The following is a 21,673-nucleotide window of genomic DNA, read 5'->3' on the forward strand; positions in this document are numbered from 1 at the left end:
TATTTGCTAACATATGAAAATAACTCATACTTCTCCACCCTGCAACCCCATTATATGTATTTTTACTCAGAATCCCACGAAGTTCAGTGGGACTTCCTTCCAGGTAAGTGGGTTTAGGAATTCAACCTCACTCATTTTAATTGAATTGATGATTCAACAAAAGATCTGAAAGACTGGCAAAAGTACATGTCTGATAAGGTTTCTTCTGCTCAGCTTTCATCAGCCAACCTTTTTAGTCTTCTTATTTTAATTAACTGACATGTTTTTCAACAGAATGACTACGTAGGCATAACCTCAGTTATTAATGGAGTAAAAGTCATTTGTTCGCAGCATTGCTAAAATTATCATGAGGCATAAGTAGCAAGTATAACGTGTGTGTGTGTGTGTACATTGCCTTTTCAAAATTATATTTTGAATCTATTCAAGCACAAGCCTGTGAATCTTGCCACCCAATCCCAATTTAGTAAACTGTGCCCCTTCACACCACCTACAATTTATACCGCAATTGGTTTTTGCAGGGAGAGAGAAGAATCCAGTCTCCATGCCTGTCTGGCTGGCATTGAGTAGAAACTAAATTCAGCTAAAAGAGTGTAAAAATATTTGACTCATTGATTCATGGGCAGGTGCCAATAACAATTAAGCAAGCTGAAAGAGACTGCTTGGTCTAATGCAATGTTGCACAGGTTTGTTTCACTCAAACTTCTCTGTATAGGGAAGTTTTTGATATTTGATGTTTTACTATATTTTTATATGTGCCGTAAACCACCCAGCGTGGCTGAGGAAACCCAGCCAGATCGGCGGGATATAAATAATAAAGTTGTTGTTGTTGTTGTTGTTGTTGTTGTTGTTGTTGTTGTTGTTGTTGTTATGTTGTACTTAGAAACTTATGTGTGGCTTCAGGGAGTTGGGCACAGTTATTTAGCTTTTCCAACAGATTCTATGAAGTTCCAGGTTTTTATTTTTCTCACACACCCCAAATTAAATTGTAACTCTTAATCAGTAAAACATGTCAGAAAGCAAATGTGGACACAACAAGCTGTAAGGTAGGGTTTTAACCTTTGGTCTCCTTTCCTGGTGGAATCATGGCTTGTAGCATATACGGTACTGTATATATGTAGAATCATATAATTGTAGAGTTTGAAAGGGACCCTGAGGATCATCTAGTCCAACCCCCTGCAATGCAGGAATAGGCAGCTGTCCCATGCAGGGTTCAAACCTGCAAACTTGGCATTATTAGCACCACACTCTAACCAACTTCACTATCCAGGCTAACTCACTGTGTCATGAATACCAGCCACCGAAGATAATAGCCAGCTTGGAGTTCCTAAAACAGACAATTTGGGGCAGAAATGGCTTGAACTAAAAAAAAAATCTATTCCTTCTATGTTTACACAGTGGATGTAGGATTTTGGCACAGGTACTTATCACCAAAGAAAGGTGACAGAAATTTGCATAAAATTTTAATATATTAATTTACATGTATAAATGCAAATTTTGGAGTGCTTGCTGTTATTTAAATAGAAATGCAATACATCTCACCAGACTGGGGAAGACTGTGACCAGCTAATCTGTGTGCCTGCTTTGTTCTCCTTACTGACTGACCCTGGGCAACTTCAATATTCCTTCTCTCTCTACTTATGATTCCTTATCTTTAAACTAGACTTGGATTGAACAATCTTCCAAGCAGAGGGTTCTTTCAAGCATAAGGCTGTCCTCTGCACAGTTGGGCAGATAGAATTCCATAGGGCTTTGGCTGCTAGCAGTGTAGTCCCATTTGATCCCATGTTCATCATTTAGATGATGTTTGGGGAAAACAAGATCTTCAAAATCATTTATCTGAACTTGATTTTAAAAACAACAACAACCTGTCTCATTTATCCTCACTACACTCCTGAAAGCCAGGCTAGACAGAGATAATTGCCTAAGATCTGCCAGTTATCTTCATGGCCAAGTGGGGATTTCATCCCAGGCCTTCTTGGTCCTTGCCCACCACTCAGTCATTCTATTAGGAATTCACACAAGGCATTTTGTTTTTGTTTTTCCATGTATTCAGTCATGGAAATGATTCTCAGGCATATTCCTTGGTTTGCAAAGCAAGCAACTTAAGAAATAGCCCATAGCCTCACTTGAGTGACTTAAAAAGAAGGAATGAGTTCCATTGCCAAAAATTTAGACACAAGTCAGTCACTGAGCTATATAGCACAGATTAACTAAACATTTTCCCTTTGTGCATAAGGCCAATATTCCTGTTCCAATATGGTGCACTCATCTTGTTTGCTTAAATCTACTCCAAACAAACTATGGCTTTTATGCACATTAACAGGAAAATACCATTGCCTATAACGCAATGCAAGAGGGGGTATCCAATTTACGTTTTACTCCGAAATTAATGGACCAAACTTAGTCATGTTCATTGATTTCAATGGGTCTACTCTGAGTAAAAGTTAGTTGCCTACCACCCACTTTGCAGAATGGTTTAAAGTAAAAACAAACTCCCCTCATTCTCCCTTTCCTTTAGATCTTTCTGATTTTTGCCATTATCAATTCTTGTGCCCTCTCAAAATCCTTGAGTAAACACTGCATTAAGAAAGTGGCCAAGATATATACTTCATTATATAACAAGCCAGCTGGAAACCCTAGAGTAGCCCTAATATTGTCAGGCACAGACATTAAGATGTGGTGACCTTGACCCCACCTTTCACTAACGGATACTTATTTCTGTTGTATATTGTATTTGGACCAATACTTGCTTGTGAACAGTTTTAAACTTTTCTGTGCCAAATCAAAATTGTCAGGATAGTCCAGGTCCAAGTGTTGGCAGAGTCCAGCTCACCACAGCTGATGATACAGCAAGTACCTTAAGCAGTGCTTTATCTAAAATGAATTTTCATTTTATTTTCAGGTATGTGAGGGGTGAGCCTTTTAATGGGCCCTTAAAGTTAGCCACATCAACATTCTTTCCAGGTTTCTTGCAATTGCACAGCTCCGTCACAGAAATTATCAAATGCTATACATTTATTTTCCAGCAATTTTCATGCAACTGCCAAATTTGGTACTTCACTTTTTATACCTGTTAGTTCAATCCATATGATCAAACAGAAGGCAACTTCTGGCTCAGATTGCTACAATGATGCCTGCAGGGTTTGTCAACCTTTGTGCCTGCATGGCGCCTGTGAAGGCTTCCAGGGGAAGCCCCTGGCAGGTGCCCCAGACTCTAAGATTTCACTTTCTTTTTTCAGTAAGTCTCTAGCCCTCCTAGAATGAAAGTTATGGGGCAATATGTGGAGGTACCTTCTGAGCAATTTCCAAGAAAAGAGAACGGTGTGGTTATCTTGTATATTCTTCCTCCTGGTGCCGAGGAATGCTCCCTGTTATTAGACAGCAATAACATCAGCCTCTCTCCCTCCCTCCTCCTTTGTGTGTGATCTCCATAAACAGGACCAAAAGGGCATAGATGAGTGCCCATGGTAAGCATAAGGTTGTCAGAGGCAATTGTCTAATTTGTGTTATGCCATGCTCCCCACAGCAGCCATTTTGTGTTATGCCACAGCAGCCATGGCAGCCATTTTGTGACTATCGCCCCCAGCATTCTCTGAAATTTAAAAATAGGCCAACTAGACCAAAAATATTGGTGACCCCTGCTCTAGTGTTTCTTTGCATGCTTCTATCCATCCATCCGGTGGCAATATTTGAAAGGGGACAGGCATCAGGGTGATGTTGGTTTTGCAAAATCGCAAGCGTGAGTATTTCCAGATTTTCACATCTTCACAAAGTTACAGATGTGGAAACTGACACTTAATACAGCAACAGCAAGCAATGAATTCCTGAAAGCACTTATATTTTCAAATCACTCTGCCTTTTTAAACAAATTCAATCAAGACAACTTTCAACCTAGTTAGCAAGTATCATGAACATATTTTTTTTTACTAAATTCCACCAATTACCACCAATTTTTGTGATCATTTGGAGCTACAGCATAAAACCATATATACTCCTGTAAGTGAATGGTCAAAAAAGCCATGCATTTATCAACTGCAATATGAAAAATAGTGAACAATTGCTCTAATCCAGTCAAATTCAGTCCCATTCATTTCAATAAGCCCTCTAAAATTCATGCTCAGTCCTCCTACTGAAGTCTTAGGGAATTTTGTCTGTCTTATTTTCAGTATTCTAGACTGGTTCTTTAGAAACAGTTTACCACCTGATACAAATACTCCTGGTTTGGATGTCAGATTACAGGAAGAGGACTGTGACTGAATGCTCCCCTGCAAAAGGAAATACTGCCTATAGCAGCAGTTTTAACATTAGGATGCACTGTTTGTCCAAAGAACCTCTTGTACAAACACCAGGGCAGTAATTAGAATGCATTGGTTTTAACCCAGTAGCTCATTTGTTAGATTACCGTGGACAGCATTAGTGACTATCAAGAAATGTAAACCATTAGACTGCAGCTTCTCTCCGCATTTCCAAAAACCAAAGAAGAGTAACCTTTCAATGAATACAGAAAGAACTTTCCAACTCAGCAATCATATCCTCTAGTTTTCTTGCAGGGAAATTCCCAGCACATTATCCAATGTGCAATTTCTGCATTAGATATTTGGCAGTGCATCTTAGCTTGCTTCAAGGAAAGATGATCATCAGTGGCCTTCAACACTAATGGCTATGCTTAGGAGGATAATGGAAAACATTAGAGGAATGGTATTCCATGGGATGCCTTTAAAAAGTTCATGTTCTGGAAACAGTATACAGTTTTATTTTGCAAATTGCTAGCTGTTTCCTGCCTCTATTTGTTTGGCTATGATATCCAGTTACAATTTAAGATTCATTATTGCAGAATGAAAGTAAACTGGAATGGCTCTTAGGTTAAAAAAATATTACACTTAAAGAAGGAATATTCCAGAGATTAATGGCTCTGGATGTACTAATTAACCCATACTGGTTATCCATCTCTAGAATGAACCTATGATCATGAATGGAGCAGCCACACACTTGATGTATTTGATATAATTCTCTCTGTGCGTTCACTTACATTTTAATTTGTGGTTGGTCATACAAATTGTTATGTGTTGAAGTTCTCACCCTGGCTACCAGGGGGTATTGTGTATATAGTTTTCACTCAGGTCCACGCAAGTTAATTTAGGCAGGAAACCCTGGGCTGTTGTTGTTACAGTGTTGACAGAGGGCTGCCTATAAAAGCAGGCCGGCTGAGCTGTTTGCTGTTCCGTTCAGTTCCAGCTTACTTATAAAGAACTACAGTGGTACCTTGGGTTAAGTACTTAATTCGTTCCAGAGGTCCATTCTTAACCCGAAACTGTTCTTAACCTGAAGCACCACTTTAGCTAATGGGGCCTCCCACTGCTGCCGCACTGCCGGAGCACGATTTCTGTTCTCATCCTGAAGCAAAGTTCTTAACCCGAGGTAATATTTCTGGGTTAGCGGAGTCTCTAACCTGAAGCGTATGTAACCCGAGGTACCACTGTACTTGGAGAAATCTCTGTGTCGTCTGCTATGTCCACCCACTACATAATACAAATGTTCATGGATGTGAATATTGATATAGAGGACTAGAGTCCCTTAAAAGTGGCAAGAAGCAGGATAATGCGTGATATCAAGTGAGTCTTATGGGATTCACTTCCACAATTTTCAGTAATAGCCATCAGCTTGCACAGCTTTAAAGTGGGATTAGAAAAATTCACTGAGGATAAAACTACCAGTAGATCTTATCCTGTGGGGAACATGAACAAGAGACCGCTATCACCATCATGCCTTGCTTGTAGGCATATGCTTGACCAGTCTGAATACTGAACTAAATAAGCATTTGATCACATCCAGAAGAGCTTATTATTATATTATTATATTTTGGAAATTCTGCAGTCCTTCTAGGAAAACACTGCAGAGAAGCAGAATTGCATGTTTTTGCCCTCCATGTCGTATTAGGTTTCAGTGGCTCTCTAAAGGGTACTGTCATGCTAGCTCTGAAGGGTACTGTCATGCTAGCTCCAGCACTGAGACCAGCAGTAGGCAACCATCAGGATTTTCCCCACACAAGCTATGCATGTCAGAAGAGAGAAAGGAGTAACACCTTCCCTGTAGGAAGAGCTTCGTTCAGGGTTTATAGTTCATTTAGGGCAGATGTGCATCTCAAGAGAATTTTAGGAAAGAGTTGTAGATTCTGCAGAGGAAGAATAGAGTAGAGAGAACCCATGGGGAGAGGGGGGGAGACCACCTTCCACAACACAGGAAGCACCTCCAACTAGCAATGTTTGGCAATAACAGCTAAGAGCAGGGAGTTGTCCACTGGCATCCTACAAATATCAATGCTGGATGCTAGCAGTAACAGTGATGCCTCTTACAAGGCTACATAGTTAAAGCTTGCACTGCAAAGTTAGGGCAAAAGATCAACCCAATATCACAGGTTTGCACCTGTAGAATTACTGTTTAAAATTTTACCAGACATGAAATGTATGATTGACTGCAACCTCTCTTCAGAAAGCATGCCTGTGTTGAGCTGGATCCAAGTCTTCAATCAGGGTGTTGCCTTCTGGACCATATTGGGGGTTGTTGCAGATCTTTCTAGTCTCCATTCTGACATTTTATACTGCATGATGCCGGGCAGGAATACTAAGATTTTAATTAACTGAACACATTTTTCCTGTGAGGTGTGCAATTGCTTTTCTCCAACAAAGAAACCATCAGGTTTAAAATGAGTGGAAGTGAAATCCAGCAGTTGGCAGCATGAAAATTTTGGGCTCCATGAAGGCTATTGTACACACACACACACACACACACACACACACACAATGGTTTTGAATAAGCTGTGATCACTAGGAACTTTTAATATATGCAACCTGTGCAGATCATTTGCCGACATCTGGAGAGAAAGCTCAACATGCACTGGGGAAATGACTTGAGTAGATTATAATAAATTGCAATAGGTGGGCAGGAATGAAAATGAAAATGGCCAGGAGACCAATTAGAATAATCCAGAGTGTGTAATGTGGAACTTTAAAAGTTTAAAAGAGTTTACTTTAGCAAATGACTTTATTCAGTGAACATACAGATGAGCTGAAACGGAGATATAATATTTACATTTGTTAATGAGTTCTTGATAAAACAAAACAGTCTTTGGAATTAGTATTTGGGGACAATTCTGCTGATTCATTGTAAGTGCATACAAAGGGATGTGATGCTGCAGAACTAGGCAGTTTAACCTCCAAATCCATGCAGCTATGAAAACATGCAGGCACGGCTCTGAAAAAACTTTTATATACTGACAGCTTTCCACATATTGTCCTTCAGGCCAAAAAGGTCCTAACAAAGATTCCAGCGTTGGGCTTCCCTCTTTGATGGATAAAAGAGACTTTCAGTTTTCCTCATGCAAGATGCTAAACCACTTCCTAGGCAAGCACACTCACCAACACAATGGTGCATCAGTGGTGAGGGAAAACCATGGCATGAACACATTCAAATTGCAAAGACTGCTCCTCCAGGGCAAAGGAGGGAAATCTTTTTCTACTGAAGGGTCACAATCCTGGTGGCGGAGGGCGCCAGAGCCATCAATGGCCAGAACTAGAGACAAAAGTGCTCTGGATTAACTAGAACTAGACCCTCAGCAATTTCCAAGTAGTCCATGGGGGAAAGGGTTGGGAACCACTGTTCTAGCCTGCATGACACATATTTTCGTAAATCAACTTCCCCATTGTGCAAGCTCAGAGAAAGGTGTGGCAAAGAGGTTTGAGCAGAGGCACAACTACTCCTTGTACCATTGAATAGCTAAGGGTAATATTGACTAGAATCTTGGAAGTGTCTGGTATTCTAAAATTTTCTGCTGAACAACTTCTGGATTGTGCTGATTGCAATGGGCACACCTAGGACTGGGAATGCTCTCCTTGTCCTCAGCTCACTGTTTCATTTAAGTCTCAGTGCCTGAGCTGAAAACCATTTACTTCACCCCCCTTGCAACTAACAGAAAACTGTATAAGAAAGTGATTACATAATGGATGTCTGGAGAAAAGCCCAGCCGGCATGGCCTTTCCAGAACAGGATTAATCATTTCTGCTGCATAGATGAAGCCATTTGTGTGTGGGGTGGGGAACAATGCTTAGAATTCAGGAGCTGTTTTGTGAAACAGCTGTTTCATAAACAGTGGAAGCGGATACAGGGAAAACAAGGCTGCAGTAGTTCAGAGGATTCCTACCCCAACTTTCCATTCACAGATCCACAGGGTGGCTGACAGTAAAAATTACAACACACAATTAAAACAAAAAATGACAGTACAAATAAAACCAGCAATTCAACAGGAGTATAAAAGCATGATACCATTAGAAAGAATGGTGTGAAAAATACAAATAAGTTTCCAGTGTTACTAATTGCCTTCATTGTGGGGGAGAAGTGCAGGTTACAAAAATACATGGAACAAATTAGGATGAAAATGGCAGCCCTGTATCAAATTCCTTTCTCCACCTCAACAAATGGGCAGTTCAACTTACCAGTGATGTCAGGACACATGACTGCTGCTGGTGTAAGCGAGGAAAGACATATCAGAATATTGTCAGGAATCAGACAACTACAATTTGCAGATGGAGGAGTTCAATGCAAGGCTGCAATTCTAGCATCAGCGCTACTTCAAGTCAAATGCAAGTCCTATGCATGTTTACTGGAAAACAAATCCACTTGAATTTATGTGGACTTGAATTTATGTGCCAAGTAAGTGTGCACATAATTTCAGTTAGAGTATTGCACTCACTATTGAACATGCACTGAGGAGCATATTTAATTGAACTGTATGGGACACAGTGCTAATCCATAGTTTAGCATAACATTAATGAAACTGCTTGAATTTGGTGGTTTATTATCTTGGCTTGTTTCAAAAAGCCATGGGCTCAAACTATCCACAGGTTGCTTCAGTCCAGACATGACAATAAACTGTAGTTAAACCAGCAAGCAGATGCTTCCCATTGCTAGCTTGAACCCATGATCTTGGAGAAGGAAACAGGAAGAGAGCATTTAGGTTTGATCCTTGCCCAGGCTTGTTCCCATAGCACCAAACCATGGTTGTCTGTTATGTCACCCAATCCAAATTCAGAGACGTTCAACATGTGAAATCCAGGAGCAGGAACAGTAGACATACTTGGGCTTCCCCCTCCATGCATCCAGCTTGAACTGTGTGAACGGTGTTTTCTACAACTTAAATTACAGGTTACTTTAAGTCAGGGTTGGGGAACCTGTGCCCCTCTATACGTTGTTGAATTTTAGCTCTCAGGATGATGGGAGTTGAAGGATGATGGTACATTATTTGGAATGACACAGGTTAGCTACTCTTGCCATAAGCTATTATGCTTTTGTTGTTGTTGTTTCAAAATACAGTCCCCAAAAATCCTAAATGTGGAATGGTTAAATTTGCTGATCTCCATTCAGTATTGCAAGAAGCCAAAGGTCTATTTTGCCATGCAAACTGAACCCCCACAAGTGGTCAAGTGCCTTGAATGCAGAGTTGGCCCCTTGCATTCAAACACAGCATTATTATAAAAATACATTTATATACAGTGCTGAATACAAAATCAAAAGAGCTGTGACATTAAAGTATACAATATATCCCTTTTTAATAGTTTATAAATATTTTTCTTTCCCTTTCAACTTGATGCTATGCAGGACCGGATTTATGTATAGACTAAGTAGGCTGAAGCCTAGGGCCTCTAAATCTAGGGGGCCTCACCAGCCTGCCCACTCCCCACTCCAGCGCTGCAGTCTCCCCTCTCCTAAAATTGCAAACCCAAGACTTCAAGTGAGGGCAGGGCAACTCAGGCTCAGCAACTATGAGATACAGGGCTAGCCAATGGGGCCCAATTTGGAATCTTAGAGATAAATACAATCCATCTAGATTGCCCTGGTGCAGGGGCCCCCTTAGGAGCAGCCTGCAGGGCCCAATTTGGTCCAATTGCTCCAACTGCCTTAAGGCCAGCCCTGATGAGACTGTGCAGGGGCTGGGCTGACAAGCACTGCCACTTCTAGGTCCCTGGTGTCACTATTCAAAGTACAGACTCAAGAACTTGTTATGGAAATAAAGGGGGGAAATAAAGGGGGGCACTTATTGGAAATCATTTTTGTCACCTCTCAACAACTCTCCTCCCTCAAAACCCCGGGATAATAAGCCTTTGCACTGTTAATGGAGAAGGCTTGCAAATTGTATCCCTTCTGGTTTCTATTGGCAAAACTTGTTGCATTGTTGCAAGAAAGTGTCAAAATTGTATACCTTTGTACTTGACCGTGCTGATGGACTACTAACCTTTGGAAATCACATAAAATCGATGCTATAACCAATTCTTCCATTTCAATGACATGTTGCTTCAAAAGGAAAGGCAGACTTGGACATCACCTTCCTCCATAATCCTCTAAGCGAGAAGTCATGTACTCAACTTGGATACCACCCTCCTCCATAATCCTTGGGATATACAGTCAAGTACAGAGAACCCCTCCCTTGAGGGAACAATGAACATCCATTGATGGGTTTCCTGAGGCAAGGTGTTCCCACAGCCCATCCTCAGGAAGGCCAGAAGGCAAAGATATGCATAGATAGTTTTATTGTAATTTAGGTGGTGGGTACTTAAGGTGAATCCCCGTGACGGGGTGAGCTCCCGTTGCTTGATCCCAGCTCCTGCGAATCCCTGCAACGGGGTGAGCTCCTGTTGCTTGGTCCCTGCTCCTGCCCACCTAGCAGTTCGAAAGCACGTCAAAGTGCAAGTAGATAAATAGGTACCGCTCCGGCGGGAAGGTAAAAGGCGTTTCCGTGCGCTGCTCTCGTTCGCCAGAAGCGGCTTAGTCATGCTGGCCACATGACCCAGAAGCTGTACGCCGGCTCCCTCGGCCAATAAAGTGAGAGATGAGCACCGCAACCCCAGAGTCGGTCATGACTGGACCTAATGGTCAGGGGTCCCTTTACCTTTATTTTTTACTTAAGGTGTTAGGAACTTGATCTGATAACTGGGGCAAGTGATGAACTTGGATAACCTCACGACTCTTCTCCTGCCTTGTGACATCATAATGATATATCAGTGATGTATCAATGATGGTTCTGGAAATGTATTCTGGGTAGGGACAGAAGGTCTTCAAAGAGCTTGTAACCCATGTTCGGGGTTCTTACTCTGTGTGGAGATCTACTGTGGAACAATAATGATTGTAGTCTACTGACCGCAGTTTTGCTCCTGTATTTGGCTGGAACTTCCTTCTTCTTCTAACCACAGAGACCTGCAGGGACCTTTGCCCTGACGAGCTGGGCTGTTGAGTATCCTCACACCCCAGAACTTTCCATCTCATAATCCAGAGCCGCTGGCCCAGAGTCAACAACCAGTTGCACAGCCTTCCCCAGCTCAAGGGTCAGGTCAGTAGTGGTACATGCTGCACTTTAATCAATGGGAGAGTGTGAGTGGGGGGCCGGCTGGGGCAGATAGACTAGGCAGGCAAGCTCTCCCAAATCGCTTCCATTCCTTCCCTCCTCCTTGGCTTGAACAGAGCAAGGCAAGCACATGTGACTGGCACTGGCCTCACCCCTCCCAGGCAGAGAACTCTATCTTTCACACTATCTTTCACATACATCAACAGAGCCTTTTGGTGCCTGCAGCATGCACTGCAGATTTCCCACAGGCAGAGAGAGGCCTTTGGGATCAGGGAAGGCAGCAGTGGGAAGGGATCCTCGGAACTACCTGTAGAAGGCAGGAGGCCAGGCTGCAGGTTGGTAACTGGACCTCATCCTCACTCTGACATTAATGGGAAGGGGGAGACCAGGCACCAAGCTAACAATCTTTTGCAGAAAATGGAAGAACCGGAATCTGTGTTTATGCTGCATTTTTGGACCCGTGTGCTAGTCATTTTCACAAGGTCAGCAAAGCCCTTCATAAATCAGACCTGTTATTGAGTTCTTGTGCAAGTTTGTACAGTTCACTTCTGGATTTTTTAAAGAAAACTAGAGATGATTTTGATGAGCTTGAGAAACAAGCAAAAGCCACCTTGCCAAATGTCAACTACAAAACAAGGAGACAAAGAGGGAGGGAACGGCAAAGAAATGACAGAAGTGCACCTGATGTCTTAGATGCACTTTCTTCAAGAGTCAGGTTTAGGATAAAATCCTTTATTCCTATATTAGATGCACTTGAAGCCGATTTAAAAAGAAGTAGTACTGTGTACAGTGATGTTGCACAATTGTTTGCTATTCTTTCTAATTTGACAGCATCTAAGCAAGAAATTAAGCAAGGTGTTCAACAGTTGATGGAAGCATACCCAAAAGATATTGACCTGAAACTTATTGATGAACTTTTGCACTTTCACCTGTACGTGACACAAAGCCATAGGCCTACAGCAGAGCATTCTCTGTCTCATACAGACCTTTATCAAATTATATACAAGGACAAAATTCATATGGCCTTTCCTAATGTGGAAGCAATCTTGCAGCTATTTCTTTGAGAATTGTTATTTTGGCAGCTCCCAAATCGTTAATCTTTCCCGTCCAGCTGTTATCAAAGAAACAGAGAGAAACCTCCTTCTAAAACTCCTTGTTGATTTATTCTTAAACAGACTGTTTGCAATGTAGCCATATATCAGACAGTTGTCAATCAATTGGCCTCTGGAATCCAACCAGTCCCCCCTCCGGGCCCTAGAGAGGGGCTGCCAGACATCCATTTAGGCCTTTCTGTCGCTCATAATAAAAAACTTCTTTTTGCAAACAGTTGTATATATAATATTGTTTCCAGTCTTTATGACCAACCAACAGTTAGCTCCTGCTTCTCTTAATCAGGGAGGTATTTCAGATATTCCATAAGTGTGTAGTGGGTATACGCCATTTTGTTTTGTTTTCGTCTTTAACAGGCATTTCAAATCTTAAAAGCGGCTGTGAATAGGTCCCAATTATATATAAAAGTCCATCTGTACTCACTTTTTGAAGAGCAATTTAGGTTCTTAATGAGGCTTGGCATGCAATACAAATTGTTAATGTTAGAAGAAGAAAAAACATACCAAGCCCCTCCAGATTCCAAACATCATGATGAGGATCTCTTTGAAGTTTGATCTTTTACACCAGAGACTGTACATACTGCAGGTTTTTCCCCAGCTTTGTCAGTTCAGAGCGTGTCTGTTTGTTTTTCAAAACTTTATATTTTCCCAAAGATGTGTCCGGCTATGGGGTGGCATCGCAGCAGTATCAATCCGTCCTTTGCTCCGTGACCCAGTGCCCCTGCCATCTGCCACATCGGCAATCTGGGGCAAACCGTGGGTCATCGAGACAGTCCTCCCCTGCCCTGGGGAGGCTGCCAGGGCTAATTACCCCAATATCAGCCCTGAATTATCGGAACAGCTGGAGTCCGATCGTGTGGGAGATCGCCATTTTCTTAGCCTTATGGTCACTAACTACTCAGGAGAGAGGAGTTTTTCAAGACTCAAAGGAATTAAAAATGAATTAAGGGCCACAATGTCTAAAGAAAGGTTGTCCGCACTGAGCATTCTGTACACTGAAAGTGACAAACTTAGACAAACAAATTTTGATGAAGTTTTGGATGATTTTGCTATGAGACAGGCTGGGGGGGGGAAGAAACATTTTAGCCTTGCTGTATTTGATGGTTGTAGTTTACTTCTTAATATGTATTTTAAAACTGACTTTTTAATGACAACATAATGTAGATTCTAAAAGTGCCACACTGTCAGGTAATCATGGTCATATTATTTACACTTCCCAGGCAATATAATTTGTAAACTCAAGGTGTGTGGTTTTTTAAAGAATAACATTACAACTTCATTTTCCTAAAAATTAATGCTTATACCACAAAAGGTTTACAAAATTGTTATTGCACAAGTTTTTCCGTGTTAATTTTATGCATTTTTATAAATCACCATGGTATTTAACAATAACATCTTATGTCCTTTACAGGAGAAATTGAGAATTGCAGAATTTTAAATACCCATCATCATCCTTGGCTTCACTCAATTTTGTTTATAACACTCTTCCATTTTCTTCTAGTCATGAGGGTGGGGGAAGGGGAGGGGCCTCACAAGTGGAGTAGCCTAGGGCCTCTCTTCATCTAAATTCAGCCCTGATGCTATGGCTAAACCACATCATGTCTTGCTACAACTTGATTAAAATTTGGCAATGCCTCTAAGGACCAGGTAAAATTACATTGGAGCAGAGCTGGCCCACAGGCCACCTGTTGATCACTTTTTTCTTAAATCATTGTAATTGGTTTATCTGCAGCAGAAGAGAAAGTCTGAAGAAAAAGACAATCTGGCAACCTTAACATTATTCATTTTCCATCCCAGTGCACATCTTCCATTGTGATTTTAATTATCTACCGTATTTACTAAGTTCTACAAAACATGCAAAGCAATACCAAGCCTTATCTTCTTCTTTTTTAAAAAACACCTCTTTTCAAATAATGATTTTTATCTCTTATAGAAGTCTCATTTGCATGCTGTTGAATGCAAAACAAGGAAATTTGTCTTGCCAGGATTTCAAAAGATTATTAAAAAGCATGACACTGATCCCTGCTGATAGTTTTCAATCAGTTTTTAATACACACACACACACACACACACACACACACACACACACCATGTTAATAAATCAGAACTCAATACACTGAAGATTCCCACAGGTTTAAAGACCAAGATGACTGAAAGGATGGATGAAAGTATACTTCTTTCTTCTCGGATGGAAGCATCATGAGCATCAACTGCACTTGTGGGATCTCAAGCAGAAACACAGCAGAGCATCACTGATATTCTCCTCAGGCATTAGCCATTTTGATGCAGTGCCCATGAAAGGTCAACATGTTGGACTCTTTCTGATCAGCTACAACACTTCTCTTCTGAAGCAACATTTTAAGACCTATTCTTTTAAATTGGTTATGAGGAACCTGTGGTCCTCCAGATCTTTTGGGATGCTAAATCCCTAGCATGGCTAATGGTTGGGGGTGGTGGGATTAGCAGGCCAACAATATTGGAAGGGCCTCAGGTACCCCATCCGAGCCATGGAAACAATTCCGTAATTGAAGGCAGTCATTCAATATAAGGACCTTCCAGTTCCATGGCAGCTTAAGCCTTGCATGGGATGTAGGGAGTGTCCTGTCAAAGCAGAGAGCAGATAGGCCCAAGGGGCCCTGCTAAGTGAGGAACAGAAAATGTTTTCTCTGCAGGGAGCTAAAGCCAACTGACACCTTACACAGGCCAACCACACATGGAGTGTGGTAGACTTCTCCTCCCTGGAGATGCTGGCTGGCTGGTTAAAGGCCCCTTGCCTTATTTTGCAGTCTTTAATTTCTGCATGTCTGGAGAGATAAGACGATGAGTCCCCTACTGAACCACTGAGTCAAAGGGTAGTGGCTCAGCAATATTCTCCAGCCAGGAGGCCCCAAATAAGGCACATCAGCCTGGGAGTCAAATTTATTTGTTAGAAACCAGTATTATTGGCCATTCTACCCCTTCCCTCAACCAAGAAGTAGCCTGAACCTTGTTCTTTTTTTATTCCTCCCACAAACACTGCAATGTCCTTGGGTTGTGGGAAATGACAAGTACAACACAATGGACACAGTTCTTTAAAAACACATTTTAGTCCCACTGAATTTCAATGGAAAACTTGCTCATAACTTTATTCAGTTGAGATCTGTGGCCCAAGTCGTGCTTTATTTTGCCTGGATCATGTCCTATATAAGGAAGGGAATTTTTTTTTTCATTCTACACTTAAAGAGCATATTACACTGTTGTCAAATAGAGAAGCAGAATATGATCATTCCAATGTTTCAAGAATATAAAAGTTGCTTTAACATGTTTTGATACTCCATCCAATCATCTCTACACACAACGTACTCTGTGGTCATCTGGCAGGTGTTGACCAAACTGCGGGAGGCAGTGGACGACAGGAGTGCTTGGTGTGCTCTGGTCCATGGGGTCACAAAGACTAAATGACTAAACAACTTAACAACAACACGACCTATACTACTCAGATGTGAATGCAGAGAAAAAACAGTCACTTAAAAGAGAACAGTAACAAGCATATTTTCCTTTTTATTTTTTGCCTACCTTTCGAGAGCTTTGAGGAGGATGGTGCCTGTGATAAACCTAAAAATAAACAAATAGAACTTTTAAAGAATGCAGACAAACTTAAGTCAACAGACATCTTGCTTCTAAAGAAAAATGCAGTTTAACATGGAAAATAGCAACAAGCAGGAAAAAGTATCTAATGAAGCCCTAAGCAAACACATATACAGTGGTACCTCAGGTTAAGCACTTAATTCGTTCCGGAGGTCTGTTCTTAACCTGAAACTATACTTAACCTGAAGCACCACTTTAGCTAATGGGGCCTCCTGCTGCTGCCGGGCCGCCGGAGCACAGTTTCTGTTCTCATCCTGAAGCAAAGTTCTTAACCTGAAGCACTATTTCTGGGTTAGCAGAGTCTGTAACCTGAAGCATATATAACCTGAAGCGTATGTAACCCGAGGTACCACTGTACAAGGCATGAAGATAGCAAATTAATTCATAATAAATTAAATAAATTGTAATAAATTAATCATCACCGCCATCATCATCTTGAGCTGGATCCTCCTCAGCTCCTGTCAACTTATAAGTTTCTGTATGAACTACATTGATACCTTACATGTAAAATACATGTCCCAAGATGGACCCAGTAGGATCCAGTAGTAGAAAGGCTAAGATGGATTTCCCCTCTTACATACCTGCTGGAAAATAGGAACCTTCATCCCCCTTTTTACTTTCCCAGGCTTTCAGTATGGTACAGACAAGTTACTGCAAATGACTAGCCAACTTTTCCTTTAAGTGCTAGTGCACCACAAAACTGCAACCTGTAGCATATATTACTGAAAGGCAAAAATGGATTCAGAACTCATTCAACTTTTTTTGCAGCGAAGGAAGGAAGGAAGGAAGACTCCCAAACTACCAAGAAACATGAAAAATGAAGTCTTGATATTGAAAGTGCAGATAAGAATAATATACAGAAGATGTAGGCAAAACCTCTTCCCAAGACTTTGGAGAATCACTGGGAAAATGGGAAGTGGTCTTACTCAAACCAGTGCAGCTCTCTTTCATTTCCTTCATTGGCTCATGCAAGTTCACAGGATACCCCATGCCTGCACATCTTTAACACACGAGACTTGCTTTGGTCTCTGACTACAATTCACTTCCAATGGTGGGTCATGGCTGTGGCAGAGGCTACGGCATCCTCCAAGTAGCGACCACACTGCACTCATCAAGATAGGGGTGGGGTTGGGTTAGGTGGCAGCAATGATGGGAACTCCAGGTTGGCGACAGTGGTCCTGGAGGTGTGTGCACACCTGTGGGGCTCCTGCCACAACCCTGGGGCTCCCCTGATCTCACTGCCCCCTCACTCTGCCACATCCCTACTTTCTCTCCCCCTGCCCTTCCCAAAACCCACCACGGCTACCATCTTTCCTACAGATGCAACAAGGTTTTTTTGCTCTAGTTGAAACATATCAGTGAAAACGTATTTCCTGGAAGCCATCTGAGATGTTAAATTATCCACTTGATGAAGCAATTCCAGGTCTACAAGCATCCTTCTACCAATCCTGATAACTAAAATAGGGAAAGGGGAGTTGAAAAGTGTTGACTATAATGAGAGGGAGGTTAAAGTGGGTGGTAGAAAATGCAAGTCAGCAGGAGAGTATACATGCGTTATATGGATAAGGTCCTAAGCTTCCACACTGAAAGCCCTGAATTACTGCTGCCAGGGCAGATCAATCATGTGACCTAAGTATAAGGTAGTTTTATATACTCAAAATGCCACTCACCATGGGAAGTGCCAGCATCATGGTCTGAGGATGTCACAACAGCCACATATAGGAGAAATTAATTAACAAAGATCTGGTCCTCTGCCCCTCAGTCTCAGCCACAGGCAAGGACTGGCTGTAAGAGCTGTGGCCAACTCAGCTTTGAATAACTGGCCCTTTGTGATGTCATAGACCCACAGTGTAGGAGACTCTTTGGTAGGGGTAGTGGTGGTTGTGGGCTGCTTATGAAGCCGTTTTCAGCAGGAACAAGCCATGGTTCTGCAATGCTTTCCCCAATAATTTCCCCACTTAATTTTAGCCCTACAAATGAATTCAGGATCAGTTGTCTAGTTCAAGAAAGACTCACTCGTGCCACTATTTTCTCCAGCCTTAGACCATGAGGCTGTACAAGGAAGCGCCACTTTTCCTCCCAACTTTAAAAGACTATTAGCTCTTTAAGGCTATGAAAGAGAAAGAGATTCTCTCCAGGATGCACCCACCATGTACCGCTACTGGAATACAGCAGCTTGATGAAGCCTGCATGTGCAGTTTTTGTATTTCCATCACCCCCATGTTGGCCCAATCATGTGCTCACAGGGAGCAGTTGCTACTTGCCCCTGCAGAGTTGCAAGCTGCAAGACTGGCCTGTATGTTCTGTGCCTTAACTCAAAGCAGGAGTAATGCATGACTCCCTAAGATCTCAATTGTCATCTTTGGTCTTTTCATATGTTTTTTTTCTTAATAGGAATGTTACTCAATGGACACCCCAGCCTCCAAATTAACACAAAGCTTGAAATGTCGTATTTTAAATTTCACAAACGTTCAAACAGAACAGTCATTTACATTCTCTCTTCATAAAGAGAACCATCAGTCAAGACGAAAAACTAATTGTGAGGAAGTAATAGATTATTCCTGTATAAATGCTAATCAAGCCTATTTAGTCACCGCTACTCCCAAATGACACAAATGATGAGAGGCCAAGTACAAGCAATCCTGAGCATACTGGAGGCAACTCTTTGCAGCCACACTAGTAATTTGTGGTTCAAAAGAAAGGGGAGGAGTACCAGTTTTTGTACAGCTTTACAATTACCTGGAAGCAATTCTTACTTTGCAATATGCAGGTCTATAACTAACAGTTTGATAACCAGCTCACAGGTGGTACCAGCAAATCCCTAATCACTGCTGTTTTGGGGGGTACTCATGGGTACCAGCCATTCCCATGCCCACCTGGCAATCTTTGAAGCTATGGCAGAGTGGTCCAGCAATAAAACTGCTAGCACATCTGGAGCTAAGCAGGGTCCAGCATGGTTTCAAATTGGATGGGGAACGATGTGTTGAGTTTCCTGTATTGTAGGGAGTTGAACTAGAAGACACTCAGGGTCTCTTCCAATTCTATGATTCTGTACTTGTTGGTCATGTGGGAAGGCCTCACCTGCAAGGGTGCCCTATGTTTAGGAAGCAGGGAGCATCTATTCCCTTTATCAAGGAAGAAGTTAACCAAACTGCCCTTGAATACTTTCATGGCTCAATTGCAAAAACATATACTCAACAATATTTGGTTAGAAGAGTTTCCTTGTATACACCCCATCATAAAGATAGCAGCACTGATCAACAGCTACAAAACTTTTCACTTAAAAAAAGGGTGCCTCTACCATGCAGAGCATGTACATAGGCCCACTGAGTTGTTTATATAAGACGCTGCCCACCGTTTCAATATTAGGTCTCCTATACTTTTAACAGTTTTATAGATGAAGGAATTTTGGCAGGTACAGCTTTCTTATATAATGGTTGAAAAGGTGTATAGAGGTTCAACAGTTGACCACCTATATCAGGGGTGAGGAACTGCAGGCCCGGAGACTGAATGTGGCCCTCCGGTCCTCTCTATCTGGCCCAGGGAACTCTCCCAGGCCAGGCCAACTCTCCAGGCTATGTCCATCCTCCCCATCCCACACCCATCACCAGCCCTGCTCTGTACCCTCCTTTAGTGCTCTGCCTGGCTGAAATGTGCCCTCAAACTCTTGCATGCCTGAATGGCGGACGAAGAGGGCTGGCTGGCTTTTGCATGCTTGGAATGTAGCCCAGTATGCAAAAGGTGTGAATCACATCTCTTGTTCCATCCACTTCCCCCCACCTCACCCCATGGGCGTGTGGCCCTCAGAAGGTTATCTGTGTCAAACTGAAAAAGTTTCAGTAGAGAATTCGCAGGGGCAGACTTTGGTCTTTGAAATTTCAGTAGCTCCTATGCAAGGTGAAAATTTGGTGACCCCCGCCTCTCTCCTTCCATTCTGACTGTGCACTACGCCACAGTTGTGACACCCTGAGGTGCCCCATTCAATTTGGCACCCAGTGGGGGAGGACCAGTCATGCTGCTCTAAATCCACTTCTAGAATTGTTGATGTTCCTGATAAATAACCATGTGAGGTAGGGAGAGCTGTTCCCCACAGCATCTCTGAATGAATCTTCAGGTAAAAGCTGCTCACCCTCCTCCACCCCTCAGGATTATGGGACTGGCTGATTGAATAAAGAAGGTCTGTGCACTTTTATTGTGAAACCTGCAAAAAGCAACGAGTCACCAGGTGGCTTCTCCGATTTCTATCCGATTTCATGAATGAACACTTCACACAATCCACACATGAAATAGCTTAAATACACTCAAAAGGGGTCCAAAATGTGGTATTCCTGCAAAACGTGTGAAAATTCTTCAGCATATGAATTCAAACCTGCACAAAAAATACAGGCTGAGTCGCAGCTGTGAAATAATTTCTCAAAAGCATTCATTTTAATATGGCATTTGCAGTCCAAAATGGCTCCATTGCCCTTCTACAGATAAATATTCAAGCTGCAGATTGGGCATGAGATCTGAATTACCAGTAGCTTTAAATACTTCTGTAATATTTCAGGCTTACCCAAACAGATCTGCTAGTTGATATACCAAAGGTACATAATGGTGGAGAGTAACCATGGAAACACTGTACAACTACACATTTTTCCATGGCAACCAGGCCTCCATGGAATACTAATGAGTGACCATGGCAACAAGAAGTTAAAGAGAGGATGTCTGGAGACCAAAATATTTCATGTATCATTTATAAAAGATTAAAAAAATTGACAACTGAATGTACACATTTGCTTTATACAAATCCCAATTTCTGAAGTAAACAACCACAAAAAGCAAAGTCACTGGAATGCTAAGTACCACTTTTATGTAAAATAAAAACAAACAGAAAAAATATCTTACTGCTATATTAAACCAGAGTTCTTATGTTTTGATTGAACACAGACAGGCATAACAACTTAGCACAGTGGAATGAATTCTGTATTTCCCAAAATTTCTATGAAGTGCTGCATTCTGAGCTCTATGGGAAACTAAAATGAAAGACAACCGGAAAATATTCATATGCCTAAATTCAAAACGTTTTCTGTTTCTCAACTCAAAAGCTGTGTGATGCTTCAGGCCTTTGGCCAACCTTAAGGCAAATGAAATGCAAAGAAAATTGGCATTTAAGGCAATTTTGCAAAATAGAGAGGTGGACAGTGTTAAGGCATCATCCACATTACTGGTCAGAGGCAAAAATCACCTGCCATTTATAACATTGATGAACAACAAAGTGACCTACAGAAATATATATGTCAACAAAACAAAATAATGTGAAAATTAGCTCTTTCGTGGCAAGGCGACTAAACCAAGTAAGCTGTACTGTTGTCAGGGTCTATGCATGCGCCAGACATACAGAGAATCTTATGCTGGCCTTGTCACTCTCTTGCCCTTTCCGCTCTCTCAAGCTTTAGGATAGCTCCCTCCCTTTCTCATTTTTAGAAGTGCCACATGCACACTTAACAATCCATTATGAAAAGGAAACTTTTCTGAAAAGCGCAAAACTATTCTCAGTATAGGT

At 41.8% G+C, this 21,673-nt stretch overlaps 1 protein-coding gene across 5 annotated transcripts in view; it reads right to left on the reverse strand.

Annotated features, from left to right (window-relative positions):
• The window catches only part of ANK3 (ankyrin 3), a 383,552-nt gene that overhangs the window by 343,675 nt on the left and 18,204 nt on the right, over positions 1-21,673 (reverse strand). For all 5 annotated transcript variants that reach the window (XM_053388311.1, XM_053388310.1, XM_053388318.1 and 2 more), the window contains exon 2: positions 16,057-16,095. In XM_053388311.1, coding sequence (XP_053244286.1) covers positions 16,057-16,095 — 39 coding nt within the window. The remainder of the gene's footprint in view (positions 1-16,056; positions 16,096-21,673) is intronic.

This window comes from Podarcis raffonei, chromosome 5, assembly GCF_027172205.1.
Source record: "Podarcis raffonei isolate rPodRaf1 chromosome 5, rPodRaf1.pri, whole genome shotgun sequence".
NCBI classification, from domain to species: domain Eukaryota; kingdom Metazoa; phylum Chordata; class Lepidosauria; order Squamata; family Lacertidae; genus Podarcis; species Podarcis raffonei.